At 40.9% G+C, this 25,970-nt stretch overlaps 1 protein-coding gene across 1 annotated transcript; it reads left to right on the top strand.

The window, feature by feature from the left end:
• f8 (coagulation factor VIII, procoagulant component) lies at window positions 1–21,211 on the top strand. The gene is made up of 26 exons (XM_010894375.3): window positions 1–273; window positions 669–769; window positions 878–1,000; window positions 1,183–1,395; window positions 1,901–2,077; window positions 2,239–2,342; window positions 2,548–2,668; window positions 2,773–3,022; window positions 3,207–3,372; window positions 3,488–3,575; window positions 3,808–4,025; window positions 4,959–5,109; window positions 9,010–9,219; window positions 9,403–10,468; window positions 10,685–10,850; window positions 11,032–11,259; window positions 12,902–13,130; window positions 13,263–13,445; window positions 13,553–13,669; window positions 14,300–14,371; window positions 15,068–15,153; window positions 15,653–15,814; window positions 17,199–17,343; window positions 18,807–18,955; window positions 19,837–20,019; window positions 20,303–21,211. Exons 1-26 carry the CDS (start codon window positions 107–109, stop codon window positions 20,456–20,458), a joined length of 5,031 nt encoding a protein of 1,676 aa, XP_010892677.2. The 5' UTR covers window positions 1–106; the 3' UTR covers window positions 20,459–21,211.
• Window positions 21,212–25,970: the final 4,759 nt, after the last annotated feature.

Genomic DNA, 25,970 nt, shown 5'->3' with positions numbered 1-25,970 from the left:
GAAATAACGCTAGTAAACTGCCTACTCGCTACCGTCTGGTCAGGCTATCCGACTTATTGATCACTAGTGAATTCACGTGCTGTCGGACAGGTACGAGTAAGGTGCGATGAGTTCGCTGTTGCTATCGATCCTATGTATTATCTGCTGGGTGGAGGTGACCGTTGCGGTACCTGCGGTAGGACTACCTGCCACGAGAGAGTTCTATATCGCCGCGGTTGAGATCGGTTGGGACTATGTTTACTGGGGCAGTGGTGACCTCGCGTCAGAACCAAGGTGATGTTCTAAACTTTCAAGATATAAATATATTCAAATATCCATTTGGGATATGTGTTGCTTTGATTTACAAATACTGTAGGATTATTGTTGGAGTTTTCGTATTGGATTTTTTTCTCATAGTGTTTTAATGAACTTATTACCAGATCATTATTATTTTTGAGCTTATGGGATTTTAGCCTGCAAGTCTACCCAGGATTTCCATAGGAACACTTCCTTTAATTACAATCCTATAGGATGGTTCCAAATCATGGTAGAAAATCCTTTGGTTTATCAAAATGTCAGTATTGTGGTGGAATTTTCTTATAAAGTTAAATTTTTAGGATGCGGATATCAACTATTAATTATTATTGTGTTCATGTTTAAAAATATCGATGTTGACTATGAATTTCTAGGAGGAGGTCCCAGGATCCGCCTCAGAAATACATCAAAGCTGTTTATAGAGAATACACCGATTCAACCTATTCAGTCCCCAAGCCTAGACCAGCATGGGCAGGTGTGTGTACTAATTGTCCAAATCTTCCATCAAGTAAATCTGTGGAATAATATCAATGCTACCACATGCTCAAACACACACAGACAGACACAATGTTATGTGTTCCAGGTATCCAGGGTCCCGTAATCCATGCCCAGGCCAGTGACAGAGTTGTAATCCATTTTAAAAACCTAGCCTCCAAGCCTTACAGTATCAGCCCTGTGGGGGTCAGCTACTGGAAACAGTCTGAAGGTAATTTGTTTGTGTCTATCTACTAACTTATCGTAAACACTAGAGCAGCTGTTTCATCCCAGAAGTGGTGTTACATTATAAATCCGACTTTATCCAATCTAAGGATTTGAGTAAAGTCTCACATCGTGTGTGTGTGTTTATATAAGTGTGTGCGTGCGGGTTTCCCTCATGTCTCTCTGCAGGGGCTGGATATGATGACTTCACGTCGACCCAGGAGAAGGAGGATGATGCAGTCGCTCCAGGAGGATACTATAAATACATCTGGGACATCAACCCTAAAGACGGTCCGTCCGTGGGCGATCCAGAATGCCTCACGTACTCCTACTCCTCCCAAGTGGAACCCGTACAGGATTTCAACTCTGGACTCATCGGGCCTCTGCTCATCTGCAAATCAAGTTAGAATACGTCTCTGAAGGCTATATTACAGATACACACACACACACACACACCTTCCAGCTGGAGAACGTCCTTCCCTCTATGCATGACCTACCTTACAGTACAGTCAGGTCCTGTGACACATATGTGCCTAGTAATAGAGGAAAGGAAAAGTGTCTGCTGAACTCATAACTGATTGGACTTAGTATGTACTCTCCTTGCAGTCATGCACTGATCAGAGCTTACCTTATGGAAAGTTTTCCATGAATAGGAAATGATCTGAATCACAGAATCCCCTTACTGTATAGTGAGCGCCCATAATAAACTGTGCATGGTTAAACTTCGGGTGACCACAATTCCATATCATTATACAAATGAGTCATTTCAGAAATGACTCTGAAATGACCCTGAAATGACTCATTGTATGATGACAAATGTATGATTTATATATGATGAATATATCTAGTTTGTTTTCTGGCAGTCGACTAACATGCTTTCCGTATTCCCTTTGAATTGTTCTGACAGCTGCATTCATGGATACGGGAGTTCGGAGGAGCACAGAGTTCATTCTGCTTTTTGCGGTTTTTGATGAGAGCATGAGCGGGTATGGAGAGTTAGGCAGTTTCCGGGAAAGACTTAAGAAGTCCAGTGCAAAGAAGCAATACCACACTATCAATGGATATGTCAACTTAACTTTACCAGGTCAGAAGATGGTTCTTCACCATACTACAATATACTGAAGAGTAAAACATTCAGAGTTTAATTCAGGAAATATCTTTTGCTACTGTAAATATTTAGTGTGTGTGTGTGTGTGTTTGTTGCTGGGTTGGTGTGTGTATGTGTGTGTGTGTGTGTGTGTGTAGGTCTGGCAATGTGCCAAAGACAAGATCCTGTCTTCTGGCACCTCATTGGAATGGGTACAGCGCCAGAGATCCACTCCATACAGTTCCAACATCATACTCTAGAGGTACAGCAGGTGGTAAAAGCTCAAAAGAGCTGCCTTAGGGCCGATTAGAACTGTCAAGAAATAATATAAAACGCATTAGTAATTGCTTTATAAAATAACAAACAAAGAGTTTCTCTTTGATAATGTTATGTGAATTTGGTTGTTTTCAATCGTGTGTATTTCCGCTACAGTACTACTTCTCCTAGTACACATGTATCTTTTCCAGGTAATGTCCCACCGTAAGGTTACCATAGAGATGACCCCTATGACCTTTACCACTGCCAAGATGAAACCTAGGGCCCAGGGGAGGTTCCTCATCAGCTGTCTGATCCACAGCCATCGAAACGGTAATGTCCGAACAGAGAATTTTGCAGAGGCGAGATGTGGGTTTGAGGCAGGATGTGCGAATGGGAGGTCATGTGAAGTATGTCTCATACTGTCTTTGTTCCAGGGGGTATGAGTGCCATCTTTGAAGTGCAGGACTGTCCCGAGCCTGTGACCGTGCCCAAACCTGATGTGCGTCATGTCCAGCAGTCTGAGTTCGACGAGGACTATGGAGAGGAACTATTTGACACCATAGTGTTCACACCCGAGAAAGCTACTGGGCGTTCCCGAGGAGGGAAGAACAAAGTCTGGGTCCACTTCATCGCTGCTGAAGAGATCACCTGGGACTACACACCTCACATCACCCAGGAAGACAGGTGTGGTAAACAGTAGGAACAAAAGACAGACGGTGAAGAACTATTAATGGAACGTTAGAGGGTAAATTGGACATGAGAGTTCAGGATTAGGTTGAAAGCCTGCAGATGTCTGTGTTCTTACTCAGAGTTTATTACACTAACAATACTGTTGCTATCATCTTTACGTTTTTGTCTTCTTTTTTAGAGAACTATCTCATGAATACGTCCCCAGGAGTCCCTATCAGCTGGGGCATGAGTACAAAAAGGTGGTGTTTGTAGAGTACACTGACAAGACCTTTACCAAGAAGAAATCACCCACAAAGAAATTGATGGGACCACTGCTCAGAGGACAGGTGGATGAAGAGTTCCAGGTGTGTGTATCACAATGAACCAATGCAAAAACCCAGCAAACAAAGCATGCAAACACAAATAATTCCACTGCACAGATAGTAAAGAAAGTGAAGATGATTCTCGTCGATTCTTTAGATTGTGTTCAAGAACTTGGCGAGCCGTCCGTTCAACATATATCCAAACGGCCTTACCCAGGTTTTTCCATTGAAGAAAACGGGGAACGGTGAGATACAAAACAAAAGACTGGCAAAATGGAGTAAGATACTATTTGTCGGATTAATAGCAAAATACTTAAGGGAAAGCAGTCATCATACCTGGAGCTCATTTGTATATTGGGTTCAGGAGAATCTCATAAAAAGCATTATACTAGTCATTTTATTAGTCTAAGACTCTCAGTCTCCCAGTCATTCCTAAGTCTAGACTGTATTCATATCTGTTCCTCTCCTGTTGTGTAGTGGGTGAGAATGACCTTCGCAAGCTGGCTGTATCCCCTAACGGGACATATGGGTACATATGGAAGATAACAGCAGAGGACGGGCCTCTGGGAGATGACCCACAGTGTCTGACTCGTTTGTACCAGAGCACCATCAACCCAGAAAGAGACCTGGCCGCAGGCCTTGTAGGTCCCCTTCTCATCTGCAAGAAGGACTCCATGGACACCAGAGGAAGGCTGGTGAGCACCACCACTTCATTTGGCCATAGTGACACTTAGGGGGTTGTTCTTTTAAGAACCAGACAATACTTGGCTTGAGTTGTTTAACAGTGTGAGAATGTGTGAGATCTTATGTTTATCCTAACCCATGATGTCTAAGAAATATTATACATTTATTGGAAACTCCAACAATTCCAAACATACAAACATCATTATTTTGGGAAGTTCCTCTCACAAATTCACTGGTCCACCTCTGTGGCAGGTTGATAAATATATATATATATTTCACTCTCTGATTACGTCATAACACATGTAACGAATGAGTATGCTGTGTAATATTTCTAATTTATTCCAAAAAAGAAGTAGCATGATTTATTTTTTGGACCCAATTCTTCAATCAAAGAATTGAATTGTATGGCCCAAAATAATGAAAAGAGTGAAAGAGTTTCACTGTGCTTGCTGTCCCTGTGTGACTACAAAGCTGGTGAACTAAACATTCTAACCGCCAAAATACCTACCGGCTGACATATTTATTACACATCTGGGTAGCAAATGTAGTGTACAGCATCAACCTACTGAACTACGCACATCTCCCCTGCTGAGCAAGACCCCTTATTAACTGATGTTATAGAAGATAGCCAAGCAGAAACTAACTAGATCATGAAAATTAATCTGCAAAGCCACTGACTAAAAGTACATTTTTCCCCACCCCACATCTAAGTCAGTAGGTGTCACAGCATGGCAACGTGATGATTGCTAAAATTAACATGCCAAAATCTGTAGGCCTTCATTAATAAACAAAAAAAGGAAAATACTTTGCTGAATACTTTGTACTATGAACATTTACATTTGTATTAATATAAAATGAATTATTTTGAGGGGAGGCGATGGTTTATGTTGCTTACCTCAATACTGTAACTGGCCCTGTCCTAACGTTAGCTGTATCATTTGCAGGTGGGTTCGGATAAAGTGAAGCAGTTGATGTTTGCTGTGTTTGATGAGAACAAGAGTTGGTACATCAATGACAATATTCAAAAGTACAGCAAAGACCCCTCCATGATCAACCCTAATAATCCTGACTTCTACAACTCTAATGTCATCCATAGTAAGTGTGTTTTTCCTGACTGGTTGGAGGCTTGCCAACACATAATTGACTTAGTTATTGATGAAAGTACACTGTAAAATAACCATCTTAACCTTTCCCTTAATCAGCATTACTCTTTGAGTTGGGTGCACTTCAGATGGACAAAATATTGAGCGGAATGTGTGGAACAAAACATTTGCTCCAAATATAATATAAAAATAATTTGTAAATAAAAACAGAATGCAATGATGTGCAAATCATTTAAACCCTATATTGAATAGAAAATATAACAAAGACAACATATCAAATGCTGAAACTGAGAGATTTTATTGTTTCTGGTTTGTATTGGATGCCTGCAACATGTTTCAAAAAAATTGGGACAGAGGTAACAAAAGACTGGGAAAGTGTAGTGCATGTTGGGAAAATAAACATGGTGGAATATCACAACACTACTTATATCAATTAGCAACTGGTCAGTAATATGATTGGGTATTTTGAGATTATTCTAGAGAGGAGGGGCCTATCGTAAGTGAGAATGGGGAGGGGTTCACCACTCTGTCAAAGACTGTGTGGGCAAATAGTACAACAATATAAGAATAAAGGTTCTATTGAAGAGTAACTTAAAATTGCAAAGAGTTTGGGGATCTCATCATCTACCGTACATAATAACATTAAAGGATTCTGAGAATCTGGAGAAATCTCTGTATGCAAGGGACAAGGCCAAAAACCAATATTGGATGGCTGTGATCTTTTGTCCCTCAGGCGGTACTGCATTTAAAACCGATATGATTCTGTAGTGGAAATCACTGCATGGGCTCAGGAACACTTCTGAAAACCATTGTCTGTGAACTCAGTACGTCACTGCATCCACAAATGCCAGTTAAATCTCTACCATTCAAAGAAGAAACCAGAAATAGACAAGAACCAGAAATATTGCCACCTTCTCTGGGCCCAAGATCATTTAAGATGTACGGAGGCTAAATGGAAAACTGGGGGTGCATTAGTGTACATGGCATGGGTGACTTGCACATCTGTGAAGGCACCTTTAATGCTGAACAATATATACAGGTTTTGGAGCAACATATGCTGCCATCAAGACAGCTACTTTTCCAGGGAAGATCTTGCTTATTTCCACTAGACAATGCCAAACCACATTCTGCACGTATTACACCAGCATGGCTCCGTAGTAAATTAGTCTTGTTGCTAAACTGGCCTGCCTGCAGTCCAGACATGTCACCCATTGAAAACAACATTTTCAACATTTGATATGTTGTCTTTGCATTATTTTCAATTAAATATAGGGATAAATGATTTGCACATCATTGCTGTTTTTATTATTATTATTTTACGCAGCATCCCAACTTTTTTGGAAATGGGGTTTTACCTTAAATCAAGTATGTTCAAAGTAAGCAGAATTTGAATAAGCTTTTTTTAAGATATAGTGGATTGCAGTAAATCTATTCACTACCCAGAGATTTTCACACAGTTTCTAAGATATAGTGGATCTAAAATGGATTCAATTGTAACTTTCTATCAATTCATTTTTACATAAGTTGAAAAAAAGTATTATGAACTACTATAACAATGGATTTATTAAATAAAAGTGTCACATAATCCCAGATAAAATGCACCGGTTTCAGAGAATATGTACAATATATACCACACTCTGAAGACATTGGACTTTGGAAGTTCTGAAAAAACTCCATTCAGGGTTGGGACAAAAGATATATTACAAACTTTGAACATCCTGTGTAGCATGCTTATTCAGTATAACAATTTTGAAATAATATGGCACATCCACTGAAACTACAAAACTTGGCAAGGATGTTGATAGTCAGGGAAGACATCAATAACTAGATACAGAGTTCTACAGCCAGTATAGGATAAACTGCCTATCAACCCATAAGCCCTTAGAGAAATGTCAGAAAAGTCAATATATCTTGTGTGAAATGTGTCTTGTCATATAATTTTATATTTAAGGAGTTGTTTTAAAGCCTGAGCCCATACAACACTAAATACAATGTTACTTCAATAAGGTATGGTAGCTAGTTTTTTAGCCTGCTCCTGTAGTGACATTTTCAAAATGAACAAGTAGCAACTACAGTTAGGTCTGGAAATATTTGTACACTGACACAATTTTCATAAGTTTGACTCTGTACGCCACCACAATGGATTTGATTTGAAACAACTAAGATGGAATTGAAGTGCAGACTTTCAGCTTTTATTCAAGGGGTTGAACAAAAATATCATATGAAACGTTAAGGAATTGTAACCATTTTCATACACAGTATGTAATTGGACAAATTAACACAATCACTGTCCCATCAACTTTTCTGAATTTGGCTGAATCTGAGCAGGCTATATATCCCTATACACTTCAGAATTCATCCAGCTGCTTATGTCTTCTGTCACATCATCAGTAAACACTAGTGACCCAGTGCCACTGGAAGCCATGCAAGGCCATGTCATCACACTGCCTCCACAGTGGTATGCTTCGTTTCATGAGACGTTTCAAGCCTTCTCCATACTTTTTTCTTCCCATCTTTCTGGTATATGCTGATCTTAGTTTAATCTGTCCAAAGAATGCTGTTCCAGAACTGGGCTGGCTCTTTTGGAAGTTTTCTGGCTAAGTCTAATCTGGCCAATCTATTCTTGAGGCTTATGAATGGTTTGCACTTTGTGGTGAACCCTCTGTATTTGCTCTTGTGAAGTTTTCTCTTTTTGGTAGACTTGGATAATGATATTGCCTGGTGAGTGTTCTTCACTTGGCTGGATATGTGATGGGGTTTTTCTTATTAAAGGAAAAGATCCTCCCATCATCCACCACTGTTGTCTTCTGTGGACATCCAGGCCATTTTTTGTTGCAGTGTTTCCTAGTACGTTCTTTTTTTCTCAGAATGTTCCAAACTGTTGATTTGGCCACTCCTATTGTTCCTGCTATCTCTCTGGTGGACTTTTTTTTTGCTGCCTAAGGATGGCCTGTTTCATTTGCGTTGAGAGCTCCTTTGACCGCATGTTGTGGATTCACAGCAACAGCTTCCATATGCAAATGCCAAACCTGGAATCAACTCCAGTCCTTTTACCTGCTTAATTGATGAAGAAATAACGATGGAATTACCTCTCCATGAAACATCTTTTAAGTCACTTGTCCAATTACTTTTGGTCCGTTGAAAAGAGGGGGCAATATATTAAAGAGATGTAATTCCTAAACCCTTCATCCAATTTGGATGTGAATACCCTCAAATTAAAGTTGAGAGACTGCACTTTAAGCGCAAATTCATTCTTTAACTGTAATCTGAATATATTTTGGTAAACAGCCAAAATCACAAAACTTGTGTCAGTTATCAAACATTTCCAGACCTTGTACAGACATTGTACTTGTTCTGCCCTGAGTCAATGCAGTATAACATCAGGACACGCTGGTGCTGTTCTTCACCCAGCATTACAATGTAGCGATTGCTGATTGGGTGCACAACCCACATGGGAAAGGTGTTGTTGGATACGATTGGTTGATAGATTAAGCACATTAAGCCAATGTTTATTTTACAAGATAAGGCGTCTCATACCTTTCTTATTGGCTAATGGAAGCCAAGTTTGATGTTTTTGATTGTTGCACCAGACCTTTTACGCATTTGGGTGGAAATGTCTGGGAATGAGATTAATTATGAGGCAACTATCTGCAATAGAATCTGTCTGCTTAACAAAATAGCATTGAGGTTGATTCACTGTACAATTATAAAGCAACCAACCACAATAAGATTGTGTTCGCTCAAAATTGGATCAATAAATGTTTAGCAAGCTCCACTTAATTACTTCTCTTTCAACAGTTTGGTGAATAATAGACACAACTTTAGTTTCTACTTTGCTGGGCCTTATGTGCTGGGCTTCTAATTTTGATCTGGAAATGTATTTCTTTTTCAGACGTGAATGGGATAATGTTTAACAATCGAAAGTTCGAAGTATGTAAGGACGACGTGACCTTTTGGCACCTGGCCAATGTGGGGACACAGAGCAACTTCCTGTCAGTGTACTTTACAGGAAATTCCTTCCGGAGAGACAACGTGTACGAGTCTGTCCTCACACTCTTCCCCATGTCTGGGGAGACCGTAACAATGGAGACAGAGATAATCGGTAAAGTCAACCGTCAAATAAAAATTTCTGTCAATCATCATTGTACAAAGATGGTTTGGAGAGTATACTGGGCCATTTTAGCGGGTATTGAATAAAATTAATCATAATGAAACGGGGAGGTTTTAAACCATGACCTGAAAGTTTTTCTGGTGCGTTGTAACCTCATGTTTATTTTATCCTCAGGCGATTGGGAGATCAGTGCGTTCGACCACAGTCTCAAGAGTCACGGCTTGAGCGTCCACTACTCTGTCACGTCCTGCAGCATGGACCTGCTGGTGGATAATGATGACTTAAACTACGGCCAGGATGATATTCTGCCTGACTATGGGAACCAGTACTTCAACCCCAGATCCTTCCATCCCCAGCCTCAGAAAAGGACCATCGCTGTCCGAGTTTGCAGGAAGCAGCCTGGCTTGAACCAGAACACAACCGCACCTAATACAGGAAATGGCACGGATAACGAAGTCGTCATCGGAGTATCAGGGGACCAGGGGTCTGATAACGATGTCACGACTGAGGCAGATGGCCAGGGGTTGATCTGCGAGGTCAGGTATGTGCCCGTGTCATCAAGTGAAGAAGAAGGCAACCTGCTCTCCCAGGGAGGGATCCCAACAGAAGTCCTAGAGCAGCTTGAAAAGTCTGGGGAGTGGAAGATTTCAGAGACCCTGGAGGTAGGGCAGATGGGTGGGCAGCTGAGGGGCAGGAGAAAGGGACGCCAGGCTGGGTCTAAGGGAGGAGAGAATGGGGAGAGCAACCAGCTGGTGGAGAACTGTGATGAGGAGGTGCTGAAGGAGTGGAATGGTCGGGTGTACGGGGAGGTCCTGGAGCAGGAGCAGCTAGAAGAACATGTGGGGGCGATGTTGGATCAGCTGGAGGGGAAAGAGGAACTCGTTGAGGGCTTCTTGAAGGTGAATATGCAGAAGGAGAAACAAAAGATGGAGACACTTGATCGTCCACCTGTGCATCTCCCAAGCAACAACACTCACACTGATCCAAACACAACTCTACCAGATCCTTTGGAGCGAGGTCTCACCAATGTATCCGTTAAGAACAACACAGGTCTCATAAACGCTGTGTCTCTGGAGTATGATGACTACAGTGATGAGGGCAACACGACAGGGTATATTTCTACAGAGGAAAACCCGGACGTTAGGACAACAGATGGTCATTATCGCAGCTACTACATCGCGGCCGAGGAGATCACATGGGACTACGGGGTCAGGAAACCACACCAGCTCATTAAACCAAGGTAGGGTTTGGCCTTTGTTAGTGTCTGTTTTTTAAGATATTTAAGCAGATTGTTTGGGGAGGCCAATTCAATTAAATGTGTTTTAGTACTAGATGTGATCAGGGTCTGGACAATCTGTTTGGATATTTGTTTTTGATAGGTTTTCTAAAAGATTACAGTTTATGATTGCTCAGCCAAATTGATCAATTAGTACCCTGGCAACTGTCCCATCCTCAGTGAGAGACGTCGAGGGATGAAGAAGTTTCTCTCGGAGTATAAGAAGGTGGTGTACAGGGCCTACAGGGAGACAGACTTCCAGACCCCTGTCACCAGAGGAGAGATGCAAGAACATCTGGGACTCATGGGTCCTATCATCAAAGCTGAAGTCAACGACCTCCTCACTGTGAGTGAGAATCAGTGATCATCTTATGATCTTAGCTGTGTATTTGATGCAATACCTGGAAAACTGGTCAAGATGTGTAAGACATCTTGGTTTAATAGCTAATGTTTTGGAGAGTGTTGTTTACCCCTTTGAATTAAATTCAATATATTTAAATCATCAACCTTTAATCCTGAGCTAACAGGTGACCTTCAAGAACATGGCATCCAGGCCGTACTCGCTGCACCTCCATGGGGTGTATGACAGGAGCCAGGGTGGTGGTCAGGTCCAGGGGAGGTCGTCAGGGGTCCCTGGGGAGGCAGTCCAGCCTGGGGAGGTGAAGGTCTACACCTGGAGGATCAGCAGGAAACAGGGTCCCACCACTGAAGAGTTCGCCTGTAAGACTGGGGCCTACTACTCTACACTAAATAAGGCAAGTCAACACTTTCTCTACCCGTAAACTAGCAATGGTCATTTAAGTGTTTTGAAATGTTTATAGTAATAGTAAAATGTTTCGTTTGTTCTACATTAATGTAGTAAATGTTTACTTTATATGAAGCAGTTAAAGTTCAAACACTAACTAATGTCCATTCATAAGTGACAAAACCATAGACACCAGAATTACTGCGGCTCCTTAGAGAAACATATACTTACATGACATCATTTTGCTGAACTGACCCCTTGTGTAACATTTCTACATCAGTTGCATATCAGTAGTAATGAAGAACTCTTCCAGGGAGAAACTGGCAGCACTGTAATCGTTTGCATTTGTTGAGGTTGAGTACCAACTCATCACATTACAACTCAACCTCAAGTACTTGCAGCAGTTGATTTTCATTTTTTTTTGTTGAATAAAAACATTCCATATACAGTTTGGTCCGGAAATAATTGAACACTGACACAAGTTTTGTTATATTGGCTGTTCACTAAAATATATTAAAGTTACAGTTAAATCATGAGTATGGGCTTAAAGTGCAATCTTTTAGCTTTAATTTGAGGGTATTCACATTCAAATTAGAGGAAGAGTTTAAGAATTACAGCTCTTTAACATGTAGCCCCCTCTTTTTCAAGGGACCAAAAGTGATTGGGCAATTGACTCAAAAGCTCTTTTATAGACAGGTGTGGGCTATTCCTTCATTATTTCCTCATCAGTTATGCAGGTAAAAGTTGTGGAGTTGATTCCAGGTGTGGCATTCGCATTTGGAAGCTGTTGCTCTGAACCCACAGCATGTGGTCTGGGAGATAGCAGGAACGTTAGGAGTGGCCAAATCAACAGTTTGGTACATTCTGTGAAAAAAAGAACGCACTGGTGAGCTCTGCAACACAAAAAGGCCTGGACATCCACAGAAGACAACAGTGGTGGATGATCGTAGGATCCTTTCCATGGTAAAGAAAAACCCCTTCACAACATCCAGCCAAGTGAATAACACTCTCCAGGAAGTTGGCATATCATTATCCAAGTCTACCATAAAGAGAAGACTTCACAAGAGCAAATACAGAGGATTCACCACAAGTTGCAAACCATTCATAAGCCTCAAGAATAGAAAGGCCAGATTAGACAAAAAACATGTAAAAAAGCTAGCCCAGATCTGGAATAGCTTTCTTTGGACAGATTAAACTAAGATCAACCTGTACCAGAATTATGTGGAGAAAAAAGTATGGAGAAGACTTGGAACGGCTCATGATCTGAAGCATTCCACATCATCTGTAAAACACTGTGGAGGCAGTGTGATGGCATGGGCATGCATGGCTTCCAATGGCACTGGGTCACTAATGTTTATTGATGATGTGACAGAAGACAGAAGCAGCCGATTCAGTTTACAGATTGACAGTGACCCAAAACATACTGCGAAAGCAACCCAGGAGTTTTTTAAGGCAAAGAAGTGGAATATTCTGCAACAGTTATTGCCTCATTTGCGAGAACTACTATTTGCTGTTACTTCATAGTTAGGCCTCTCATTTATTTTCATTAGACACCTTATCAATTTCACACGCTTTTCCCTGCATGCATGTGTTGTTTTGAGGCGTCTGTTTGACTCTGTGACTCTGTGTCCTCTTCCCACACCCTTCTACAGGAAAAGGATGTCCACTCCGGTCTGATTGGCCCCATAGTAATCTGTAAGCCAGGCACCCTACACCCGTTACTGAATATACAGCCCAACATACAGGAGTACGCCCTCCTTTTCCACACCTTCGACGAGACCAAAAGCTGGTACCTGGAGGAAAACATCCGTCGGTACTGTACCCCACCTTGCCAGGCTCGGAGGGATGACCCCTGGTTTCAGCTCAGCAACAAGTTTCCAGGTACAGTAACTCACTCCTTGGTGTCAGTGAAGGTTTCAAAAGTGAAGTATAATTCCCCTGTTTGAGTTGGTTCATAGTCATATAAGATTGTTTAGTTGAGTTTCTCTGTAAAACCACTCTTTGTCACTGTAGCAATAAACGGCTATGTGGCAGAGACACTCCCTGGCCTGATGGTTGCCCAGTATGTGACAGTGAGGTGGCACCTTCTGAACGTGGGGCGTGACGGGGAGTACCACGCCGTCCACTTCCACGGTCTGCCGTTCAACATTCAGAAGGAGCAGGAGCACCGCATGGGGGTGTACAACCTCTATCCTGGTACACACACACAGTTCTTCAGCCAATTAACATATACAATTATTAAAACAATATGTCTATTCAATTATAATAGCATGCGCCACCTATGTCTCTGTCCCCCTCTCCAGGTGTGTTTGGCACAGTGGAGATGATTCCTACCATGGTGGGGACCTGGATGGTGGAGTGTTCTGTTGGAGAGCACCAAGTGGCAGGCATGAGGGCTAAACTTCTAATCTACAACCCGAGTAAGAACTACATGTCAACCATGTACACCAATATCGAGGTACCACATCTGCCAACCCATATAAAGCGCATAGTTACATACCAAGCCATATAGGTAACATGCGTAGTCACCTCACAACCCATATAAAACACATAGTTACATACCAAGCCATATAGGTAACATGCGTAGTCACCTTACAACCCATATAAAACACATAGTTGCATACCAAGCCATATAGGTAACATGCGTAGTCACCTCACAACCCATATAAAACGCATAGTTGCATACCAAGCCATATAGGTAACATGCGTAGTCACCTCACAACCCATATAAAACGCATAGTTACATACCAAGCCATATAGGTAACATGCGTAGTCACCTCACAACCCATATAAAACGCATAGTTACATACCAAGCCATATAGGTAACATGCGTAGTCACCTCACAACCCATATAAAACGCATAGTTACATACCAAGCCAGATAGGTAACATGCGTAGTCACCTCACAACCCACGCCACGCAGTAGACTGACACAGGCGTGCAAACTTTTATCTCAGGAAATTGTAGGATTGGCATTGTTGGCTTTTCTTTGTGAAATGCTGGCAATACAAATAACGGGATGTAATTTCCTGTGATTTCGCTGCCTGGCAGGATGCCTCCAGCCTCTGGGTTTGAAGTCGAAGAGGATAGACGATTCCCAGATAACGGCATCAGACCACATAGGTAAGCAAGCTTCAGCAGGGTAAGAATATTATCACACGAATGTTACTACAAACGTGTTTGTCACGGTCCATGATGTGTGGTTGGCGTTTGGTCCCCGGTTGTTTGTCAACCGCATCGGCCTCATGCTGCTGAACGCTGGTGGTGGAAGAGAGTCGTTTTACCCTTAGAGTCCATGAGCACTGAGACAACATCAGGAAGTAGGCTCATGAACAGGGTTTGCCCCTGGAATGGAGGAATGTTATCATGATTGGTCAGTGACTCAAGATCATAAAAGCACAATATACACTGTGAAGAAAATCAACTAATGACCACTTCAGGAGTTCCAAAATAAACACAGGTGCTCTTGGAAAGGGAGAGCAAACCAAATCCAAGCTTGACACTATTGTGGGGTTTCAAAGTTATAAAGCTTGGCTAAGATAAATAATCAAATAATTGGCTTACACATAATGCTGGTCCCTAATGGAAAATAAATGAATTACTGGTACTCACCTAGACAAAGGAATTTCAACATTAGTTAATTGCTTTCCCTCCACTTTGGTGAAGGTGTACAATGATACGCATTGGTGTATTTTATTTTGTCTTATCCCCCTGCCATAAAGGCTTTTAACTATGACATCTGCAACAGGGTCTTTGTTGGTATTTTTTATGTGTACATCTTTTAGCCAGTATGGTTCTTTGCCTATATGCGTTTGCCAGGTAACTGGGAGCCCAGGCTGGCAAGACTGGGGCTGTCTGGTTCTGTCAACGCCTGGATGGGAAGGGATGAGAGATCATGGATCCAGGTAAAACACTTCACCTTTTAATTTACATCCCTGTAGATAGAAATGCCCTGGCTGAGCTGCCCTGACCTTTGCAGGAATGGAGTCCATTATGTTCTGATTCAGCAAACTTATGTTTACTATATAGTGTTTCATTAGGATGATTGGAGCTGGGATATCTGTTCACATCCTGAATTAATTAGAGATAGTTGACAATAGTTGACAATTAATTAAATATAATGTCGTTTACACAAATTCTCTAATTACGTACTGTTTTCCATACTCTGTATAAGGTGTGTTTCACAAATGCACAAAATCATTTATTTTAATGATAGTTTTTTCGAACATTATGTTCAAATCATCTCTAAGCACATTAGATGCTTTCAGATTATCCAAAAACAAATTGATAGTTGTACCAGTACATGGACTTGATTTGTATAACACAGGCTTTAACAGTGCCAGGGAAACAAATCATGGACGAAATGGATTGGCCCAAACCCTGGTCTCCTGTTGTGTCTTTCAGGTGGACCTCCAGAGACCGACCTTGCTCCATGGAATTCAAACCCAGGGTGCCAGAGCCTCTCTGGGTCTAAAGGATTACTTCATCACACACTTCACCCTCTCCTACAGCCTAGACAAGGAGACATGGATTGACTATAGAGGGAACAGCACCAAGGCAGCCTATGTTAGTTCTCTGTAGAACCACTCAGAACCCACAGATTAAACCAGTACCCACAGATGAAACCTATACCCACAGATTACCACACAAAACCAAGCAGGTAAAACCTGCGGCAATAAGTAGGAAACTAGCAAATATTGAATAATAATCCATTCAAATAATAGTTTATTTCAAGAAGTGCAGTGGTGTAGAAGTAGAAGTACAGTGGTGATATAATGTAGTTGTTGAATAAGGCCTTCAAATATGGACTGGATTACAAACAATTGTATAGTAAAGGTCAGAAAATCAAACTTTTAATGTTAAATATCACATTATCTTGTTTAAATTATGTACAGTAATGGTCAGTAATGGACAACATTATTAAAAGCGATTTATCTGGGCAATAAATACTTATTTGCTCATAAAAACACTGCAAAACATCAGAATAAGTGCAAATTAACATTAATATGATGATAAGTAAAACTAATTGAGGCCTTGTTTGGTTCAGTACACACGGGAACTGTAGCCTGAGTTTGAAGGTGGTCTTAGTCAAAAAAGTAGAAATTACTGAGATAAAAGTAACTACACTTTCTTGGTAGATACAATTATACAATTTACGTTGTGAGATTACTCGATACCTTATATCAATTACCTTTTGGACAACATATAGACTTTGTTCTATTTTTAATTTATTTGTATTTGTTATTATGTTATATGGTGTTTGAAAAACTGCCCAATTATAAATAGCTTTACACAGGTGGCTTAAGAATTACACAGTGCTGTATGTATGTATAATTTATTAAATGTGCAGGAAATTACTCTAACCCTACACAGCACTATTTGCACAATTTGCAATTTGAAACTGCCCCTCACACGCAATGGCATTCCCCTAAAGAAGTACAACATTACATATTCATGATTGGTCTACAATATTAAAACACATGGCGGAAATGTTTTGTAACCAACTTGAACTCTTTTATAATGCTCAGTGCAGTCTAAGATGGGATCTTCCTGTTTTCGTGAGGATGTTTCCACACTGATGTCAAAATTATACTGGCACTTTGATAATGCCCTTTTCGTGTAAGAGCTGTTTGAAAAAAAATATCGGACATTTCATGCTGTGTGGGTGGTGAGGAAGTTTTGGTCTGGTAACATCTCTATTACTTTTACAGCATTTGATTGATTAGTCCCAAATCCTTCTGCCAAAAACAGCTTTCTGTTCTCATGTATAGTAGTCCCATTTAGAGAGTAGTCCCATTAATTACCGACTTGTCAAAATGAAAATTCAAAGCTGAACAGAGTTGTGTTGGTGTGTGTGGGATTAGGACAGTAAACCATTTTAGGGAACCTCTTGGCATTAAGATGCATCTTCAACCCTGTGTTGTTGATGGGGGTTTCTGGTCTATTTCAGATCTTTAACGGGAACATGGATGGCTCCAAGGAGAAGGAGAACCGCCTGTCACCCCCCTTCCTGGGCCGTTACATTCGACTGCAGCCTATAAACATCCAGAGGAACCCAGCTCTACGCATGGAGCTGCTTGGCTGTGACCTCAACAGTGAGTCCCTCTGTGAATCTGTCATCAGCCCCTTCCCCTACCAGCTGAGGTGGTTTGTCACCCGTGGTCACTTATTCCTGAAGAAACTCAGAGGGTGACTTCCAAAAAGTCGGGGAGGCGATCAATAAACCCATTCACTTCGGGACACCTGTGATTAAAGATGCACTTCATGGTCCATTTTTAAATAACAAAATGAGCATGAACATCTAATTAGTCTTCTTGTTATTTTGCAATACACATTACCAAAAGTAATGTTTAATCACTGGTATTTGATCTTTTACATGTGGCATCTTGTAAAATGTTTAATGGGCACAAGCGTATGGACGAACTTCCGCTTTAGCCAGATGTCGGCATATCATTTTCCGGTTTACTTAAGGCGATATCCCGCGTCGCCCAAAATTTCAGTTTTTAGTAGATGTCTCGAAGACCTGCCTAAAATAAGCATTAGTGATGTCCATCGAAATGTTGATGCCAGGTCCCCTGCTCAAACAAGCGGGCAGAACAAGGGATTCAAACTCTACGTATCGAGTTATCGGCACAACTATGAGGGTAAGTAGTTTACTGTGGTGTGCCGACCGGCTATCGGATAAGCTAGTTAGCGACGTGTCCCTTTTAAGTGTAGTATTAGGCAGGACAATAGAACGCATAAAAATTCCCCCTAGCCTCAAAAACGGCAAAAGAACACTGGCTGAGCTGGAACGCTGGCTGAGCTGGAACGCTAGCGCGTCCCCATAGCAAGTGAATTGAAACAAACCTTCGTTCAGCCTCTTCTAACCTGAATGAAGCTTAAAAAGAGGTCTCCTCTTTTATTTTACTACTGTAACCTAATTTCACAATGAAACTGAAAAATAACAACTGGCATAGGAAGTAAACATCTGGTCCTATATGGTATTAATTGCGCTTAAAATGCGTTACGTGGAAGTATATAAAAAAATCTATTTCTAGTCTAGCATTTGAAGTCATTGAATGGCGCAAGTCATATTTTATTAAAAAGAAGACAATCTCCTGATTAAAATGATGCCCCACTTGTACCTTGAAACTTAAATGAGTCATGTACATTATATATATATTTTTTCCGTACAACAGCATCACTCATCTTGTTGTGAGTTTACATGTTTACTAATGGGGATGAGTATTAGTAAGTAAACCGGAAACTACAATACCGACTTCTAGACAAAAGCGGAAGTTCCTCACTACGCTGGTGGACAGAGTCCATTGGATCTAATCCAATGGCTGATTCATATTCGACAACGCACCCAGTTTTATATGTCAAAGCAGATTTGAAAACGGAAACCTCAGTACTACTGTATGTAGGCAACGATGGAGCAGGGTTAGAATTTAGTTTGGTGTTGTCAGGCAAGTAGTTTGCAACATCTTTGTCATTCTCAATGATGGTGTATGTTATAAATAGATGATGATGCGATGCAACTGATGTAATGTTTGTTTGTGTGTGTTTGTGTTAGGCTGTTCCTTTCCATTGGGTCTCCAGAAGAGATTGGTCCCAGACAGTAGCTTCAGTGCCTCCTCCTTCCTGAACACCTGGAGGCTGTCCTGGTTCCCTTCTCTGGCACGACTCCATCAGGATGGGAGCGCCAATGCATGGCGCCCCAAGGTACAAACACACACGCTAATCAACTTTAAACAGTCACAGACTCGCACATTACACTAACACACATAATTACCGTAAAACACACACATTACACTAACACACATAATTACCGTAAAACACACACAGTGCACTAACACATGCAAAACTAAAACACACCCAGTAAACTAACACACACCTTAAACACACGCAGTATACAGAATCACATATACACAAACACAGAAACTCATAATATACACACACTCTCTCCTACCTACCTCTCTTTGTTAAGGGCGCTACTGTTATTCCTGTTTGTAAGTCTGTTTCTCTCTTCCTCTTTCCCTCTCTGTCACTTTCCCTGTTTATGTCTATGTCTCTCTGTCTCTCTTCTGTCTTTGATCACTCTTCCTGTCACTCTTCCTCCCTCTCTCACACGGCCCTTCACCATTGTCTCTCTGGCTCCTCCTTATCTAGCTAATCAAATTTTCTGCCTCCCTTTGAAAACACTGGATAAAGTGTGATTTGCCATTGTATCCGAGTGGTGTGTTGTCTTTAAGAGTTAGGATGTGAGCTACAGTTGTGATTGGCAAATAACAGTCAAGTGTGTCATGTATAACAGCATCTATGGAATTGAATAGTCCAGAATAGTTTAGGAAATACTGTAGAATATTCTGTAAATGATTTCTATTGCATGGTATTTAGTATAATATTCTGAAATTCTAATATAAATTATATTCCTGTTTCCTGATATTCATTACCAGGATGAGAGGTGAATACATGCACAAATCAAATAGTTTGTAATAGTCTCACATCTCATCTCTACCCTTCTCTTTCTGTATTTTAAACCATGTTAGATCGCATTATAACCCAGTTATAACCTTTTATAAACTGTGTTCTCCTTCCCCCAGACCAACAACCCACACGAGTGGCTGCAGGTTGACTTCCTGGAAGTGAAGCGCATCACAGGGGTCGTGACCCAAGGCGCATGGTCATTGCTTACTCAGATGATGGTGACAGAGTTCTCTGTGACCGTTAGTGACAATGGCCATTCCTGGTCCAGTGTGCTTGACGAGGGATCGAACAGAGAGGAGGTATTAGGCACAGGCATTATATTTATCAAGCTACATCTGACTTCCAGAGACACTTTCCTTGACATCTCAGAGAAGTAAAGTTAATTGACGGTAATTGAAGGCAAAAATACCACCAGGAGGATTTAAAAAAAAAGTGAAGGGCAGAAACATTAACAAAGCTATACCATGTTTAGCTTAGGTCTCTATCCGGTTATATCTGGATTTAATAAAGACCTTCATCTCTGTTAAAAAAATCATTTACTAAATGAGATCCAGGCCCCATGTGACACCGGTTTCTCGGCAGGTCTTCATGGGGAACAATGAGCCAGATGAGGAGATGCTGAACTTCTTCGACCCCCCTCTGTTTGCCCGCTTCATCCGGATCCACCCAAGGGGCTGGGTCAACGACGTTGCCCTGCGCTTGGAGTTTCTGGGCTGTGAAACACAGCAGCGGCTCTGAGGCACGGGAAGACGCCACGGGGCCCACCCTCCGAGGAGCACACAGGGAACGTTCAGCGGAATCGAATTGACATGAGGTTCTTGAAATAGGCATGTCACTGACGAAGGAACAAAGGAACCGATTGAATGTAGTTGAAAGGATTAGTAAGGAGTCATATACTGGGTTATTTAAATTCTATACTGTCTGCGTCTCTTGATAAGTTATACTGTATTATTTATATGATATAGAGTTTAAGTGTCTATTGATAAGTTACATACTGTATTATTTATATGATATATGCTCTTGGTGTCTGTTGACCGACTTCAGCTGAGAATGGTTGTTAGGCGTGACGTCTCGACCACTAAACACGTCAGTCAGTTCATCAACATTGAAACTTCTAGTCGGTCTGTCCTCTGTATGCATTCCTAATTCTAGTGCTCTGTTTCAACCTGCCTCATTGTCCCGATCTGATCTTGTCTGTTTTACACATATAAGCTCTGATGACGAACAAATGGCAATTTGTCTTTCATCTTCTAATTTAAAAACAAATGAGAAAGCATGTTAGAACTAAGTGTAAAAAGGGCTTAACATTGCTAACACTTCTGTGAGGGACTACATGTAAATACTACACCAGAAGTATTATATTTTGTCTGAATGGATGGATAAATTGATGACTGTATACAGTACAGCACTGTATGTATATGCAATGTGTCATTATGCACTGAGGGGTGAGGGATAGAGTTTATATTGTTTAATAAATATGGGTTATATAAAGCCTGGTTTCAGATGTCATAGTTACAACACCATAAGGACACACACGTTTTTCTATCCTAATCATAACGTAACCTTCATCTTGTCTTTATGTCTAAGCATAACTGTAAGTTTCACCTGATAAATAACCCCTAAGCTGTCAATAGTCACCCACCTAGCATGGATTGGCTAGAAAACCCTTTGAGGAACAATTTCTGGTCCTCACATGTATCTTTACACCTGGATCACAAATCCTACACAAACACATTTGTTTTACAATCCTTGTAGAGACAAGAAATCCAAAAACCCATGTTTCTCAACCTAACCCTGCCCCTTACTCTAACCTTAAGTTAACACCACCCTTACGTTAACCAACATAACCTTAACTTAACTACACCCTTACCTTGTAACACTGCAGGTATGAGGCAGGACACACGCACAGGGGGAACAGAGGTCTTTAAATGAAAGAACGTAGACATAACAAAATAAAACTACACACAGATACACACTACAATGGTATGAGAACCAAATAATGACCGACAAGATACACTAAGACTACCTCACATGACAAACCACAATGAACTGTACACATGAACTTCTAGCCAAAACCTAACCCATAATGTGTACACCTAGAAGTAACCACAATTCTAACACTATGCCTAATTGTAAATCTGGGCATGAACCCAAACCTGAAGCAGGAAATCACCTGTAAAAGAAACTTGTGGTGACCTATTTTTAAGAAGTTACTATGTTTGCGGGGACATGTACACATGGACCTGGATCACATAGGCACACACACGTCTCACACGTCTCCCTCCCCCCAGCTCCACACACCCCAGTCCTCCCATGCTTTCTCTTCCTGTCCTGCTCTCCATCTTACTTCAGTGACAAGACAGTTGTGTTTTCTTCCAGTCCAGGGGGACACTGGCAGCGTCTCTGTTGTTTTACGATTAGGGAGGGTTGTTATTCTGCCTCTCAAGACTTTAATTCAGTCTTATCCACTTTTCACAATCTCTCAAGCCATTGGCATGTGTGACTGATTTGACCATTGTTTCATTCGATATGAAAACGTAAGTTGCAATACAAAGATGAAATATAGGTCTTCATAAATATCTGTAACCCAGAAGAATAACAGTGAGCGACACAGAGGAAGACAACCGTGTGTGCATGAACAAAGGAGATACAGTAGACTTTGTAAAGGAGTGAGCGACAGGGAGTGAGCAGTGTGTTTGTGGACACTGTGGGCATGCAACTCTAGTTATCAGCCCCTCACGGAGGAAGTTGACCACAAAGCCACGTTGTTTGGTTTGGATGGAGAGAACAGACAGACAATCCTGCTGAACAAATGTTGGCAAAAACATGACAGGCTGTAGCACAACATCACTCTGTTTCCCTGTTCAAACAACAACAAAACACTATCGCTATGGGAATAGGAGCACTGACACATGAATTCAGCGCCATTAAAATCCTTGTACTTGCACTGCAGGAGGACATCTTGAAAATGCATTGAACTCCCTTTTGATTCTTACTTGAAATCACAAACGAATCTCTCCTTGGAATGGATTCATTTGACTAGCATTACAGACTTCATCAGATTGTCATAAATGTGTCACAACATAAAAAAAGAGCGACTTCCATGCGTGGGGGTCTAGATCATTAAGTGAGAAATTGTGTACAAAAAAGGAAGGGTTGTTTTGTAACACACACAGAGGACTAATATCGGGACATACCCTTAACATTCTCTTACATCACTTCTTCTTTCCATATGGGCCATGACTACAGAACAGTGAATGACATGTCTATTATTAACTTTCCAGAAAACCCAGAAATTCAAGCTGCCCATTGCTTAGCCACAAACCAGATTCTACCATAACCCTACCTTGATGTTAACCTCAATAACCGAATTATGTCTAAACATAACCTAAGCCAAACACCTAACCCTAAACCAAACTGGTAGTGCCTAAAACTAGGTTCTTCCCTAATCATTTTCCCTGAGCTGAATATTTTCTCTTGTGGTGACAGAATTTTTTTTTTCTTTGTGGGCAATCAGGTCCCCATATGCACACATTTATGTAGATCACACATGTTTTCCTTAGCTTTAAAATCATAATAAAAGAAAGCAGTTTCCATGTAATAATCTGGTGTCTGGTATTAGTTTCCCAAAAAACTAATACCATAATGCACTATGGTATATATATATATATATATATATATATATATATTTTTAGAGCATGCTCTGAAATTATGTGTCCAGTATTACAGAACATGATGTGTCAGATGTCATCATTTTGGGGTTGTCCCAAGACAATGGCACCCGGGTGGTGTCCATTGTGTGTCCAGTATGACAGAACAAGACAATGGCACCCGGGTCGTTTCTATTATGTGTCCAGAATGACAGCGTTCTGAAGAGGAAAAGACTCCCTCTGCTGTTTACACCTCACTGTTGCTCATCAGTTGATTACTGTTTGATCCCTGGAAAACATATTAACCTTCTCACAGGAGCCATCTACAGCAAGTTATCTCTGAAAGAAACAGGAAATCCTCTCTGTAGCATTTTGAAACCTGAGCCATTTCAATCCAATTTGGCCCATACGTTTTCCTGTCCTTCCACCCAAGCCTTGTTGTAAGTCACATGGGAGCAGTTGGACAGCATGCCAGACTGGCTGCTGGTAGTTCTAAGAACTGAACGGAACTGGAGGATCTTTTCTGGAGCGTTCAGTGAAGCGAACAACTCATGTTTGTTCACCCGACTGGCTGCTGAGGGAGTAAAGTGGGTCAAACGGGAGAGCGGGGTGGTGGGGGGGGGGGTATTGTCATCACAAATGGCTTTTTGTATTTTATGGACCACGATCAAAATGTTATGAATATTAAAGGGAATAGGGTGCTGCTTGGGACACATCAAGACAATGCCTGGCTGCACTAAACCATGTTCATGTGGATATATATGGCAAGGTGGGGGTGGATAACAAAGGCATCAACATCCCCATTCAAGATGTAAGAAGTAATACTGGAGGGACACTCACATCATCTTTCCCTGAGTCATCCTGAGAATGCGTTCATACAACATCATTTAACATCATATCAAATGGAAAGACACCAAAGACAAATGTATGCAATTGTAGTTAGAATAATGGGGTCGCTATAAAAAAAAATATTTGGTCCAATGCTAGCAGGCATTAATGCCTTTCATTGCCCCCTACTGGCCTTCAAACATCCTTTTTAACAGCATCTGGTCTCCCATTCAGGACCGCCTCTGCTTAGCTTCAGAGGCAAACCAGCGATGGGATGTCGAAGGTTACAGTTAGTGTAAATGATACAAAGTGCAAAGCATAGTGTCAGACCCAGCAGTTGTGCAACCAATCTCCAAACCTTAACGCATATGTTAGATTTTGCATTTAGTCAGACCCAATGAATAGAAAGTCCATGTAGGCTTTTCCTTCAGTCTTAAAGACCATTATCACAACAGTGTGAAGGTAGCGACAATAAGGAATGGCCACAAGTGGAATTTGCATTTTGTCTTCAAATTAAAAGTCAACCATTGGAAGATGCAGAAACATATATAAACAGTGCAATAAGCATGCCACATTTTTGAGTACAATAATTATTGATTGTATTCAATTATATATTTTCTGACAATATCCTATTTTGTTAATAATTTTCTAATCTAAAGGTTCCATGATTCCACTGTCTATATACATCTTACAACAGCAGGCTTTTATATTAAATTGAAACACAAAATCCACTCTAGTGGATAATTCTTATTGTGGCTATGTTCACACAGCTCAATTTCACATGGAGCCTGGACTATATTGAGGTGTGGCCATCCCATATATGAGCAAGCTAGGACATGACTTGTTGATATAATTGTTAATTCAACCCTGTATTACATGGTGACACAATAACGGGGGACTTCTTATTTTCAAGAGTGAAGAGTTGATATTCGCTGCAGTTGTTCTTTATATTTAATAGTGTTCACCATTCCCCCTAGTGGGCAGTTTTGAAATCAGTATACTGTATGTATGACATGTTGATTATATTTTATTTGCCTTAAAAACATGTTTGTGGGGGTGCTTATTTAAATACACATGTAAGAACCACATGTCCTCACAAGAACAAGGCATATTTTGTTAAATAACCTTTAAGTATCATCAAAACAAATAACCAATTTGCATGATTAGTATAAATAAAAAAAGTCCATTCACCCTGATTACTTCCATGGTGGCTAACGTTATCTAAAGATTTAAATGACTGTTTATATAAACAAAATTATGGACTGCACACTTTCTAAGCCAAAAGTCTCAGGAAATGGAACTAACATGAAGTTGAAAGTGAAATACTATTTTAAGGTAACATTCAGGGAAAGGGACAACATTTGAATGACAATAGTTTTTTTTGTCCCCAAGAAGTCTGCAAAAAAACAATAAAACAAGGCTGTGTGTGTGTGCGTATGTATGTGTCAGAGGTGCTCACTCAGTGCATTTTCTCCAGATGAGTCAGACCTCACTGAACATCAAGAATGCACCCCAAATGTCACCATCTGTAGCGCGCTACTTTTGGCCAAGGCAAAGGGCACTGCAAAAGTAGGTCACTATATAGGTAATAAGGAGGCAATACCTCACCATTAAAACAGAGTCCTGTTCATAAGGACATGTGACATTCACAGGGCAGCAAACATTGACAGCATGGTAGGTATGAAGGTTCGGTATGAAGACAGACACCGTTATACTGACTGGATATTATTTACATCCATAGGCATGTAATAATACAAATGGAAGACTTTAGT

The sequence above is a fragment of the Esox lucius genome, chromosome 4 (genome assembly GCF_011004845.1).
Source record: "Esox lucius isolate fEsoLuc1 chromosome 4, fEsoLuc1.pri, whole genome shotgun sequence".
Lineage (NCBI taxonomy): Eukaryota > Metazoa > Chordata > Actinopteri > Esociformes > Esocidae > Esox > Esox lucius.
This window is presented reverse-complemented; position numbering and strand designations above follow the sequence as displayed.

What these genes read in the sequence shown, in the direction of transcription:
- f8 (XM_010894375.3), top strand. Translation starts at nt 107, where the DNA reads ATGAGTTCGCTGTTGCTATCGATCCTATGTATTATCTGCTGGGTGGAG. An exon ending in GCTCAGCAACAAGTTTCCAG is followed by an intron (nt 13,131 to 13,262) that starts GTACAGTAACTC and finishes TTGTCACTGTAG; the next exon opens with CAATAAACGGCTATGTGGCA. An exon ending in GGTGTACAACCTCTATCCTG is followed by an intron (nt 13,446 to 13,552) that starts GTACACACACAC and finishes CCCCCTCTCCAG; the next exon opens with GTGTGTTTGGCACAGTGGAG.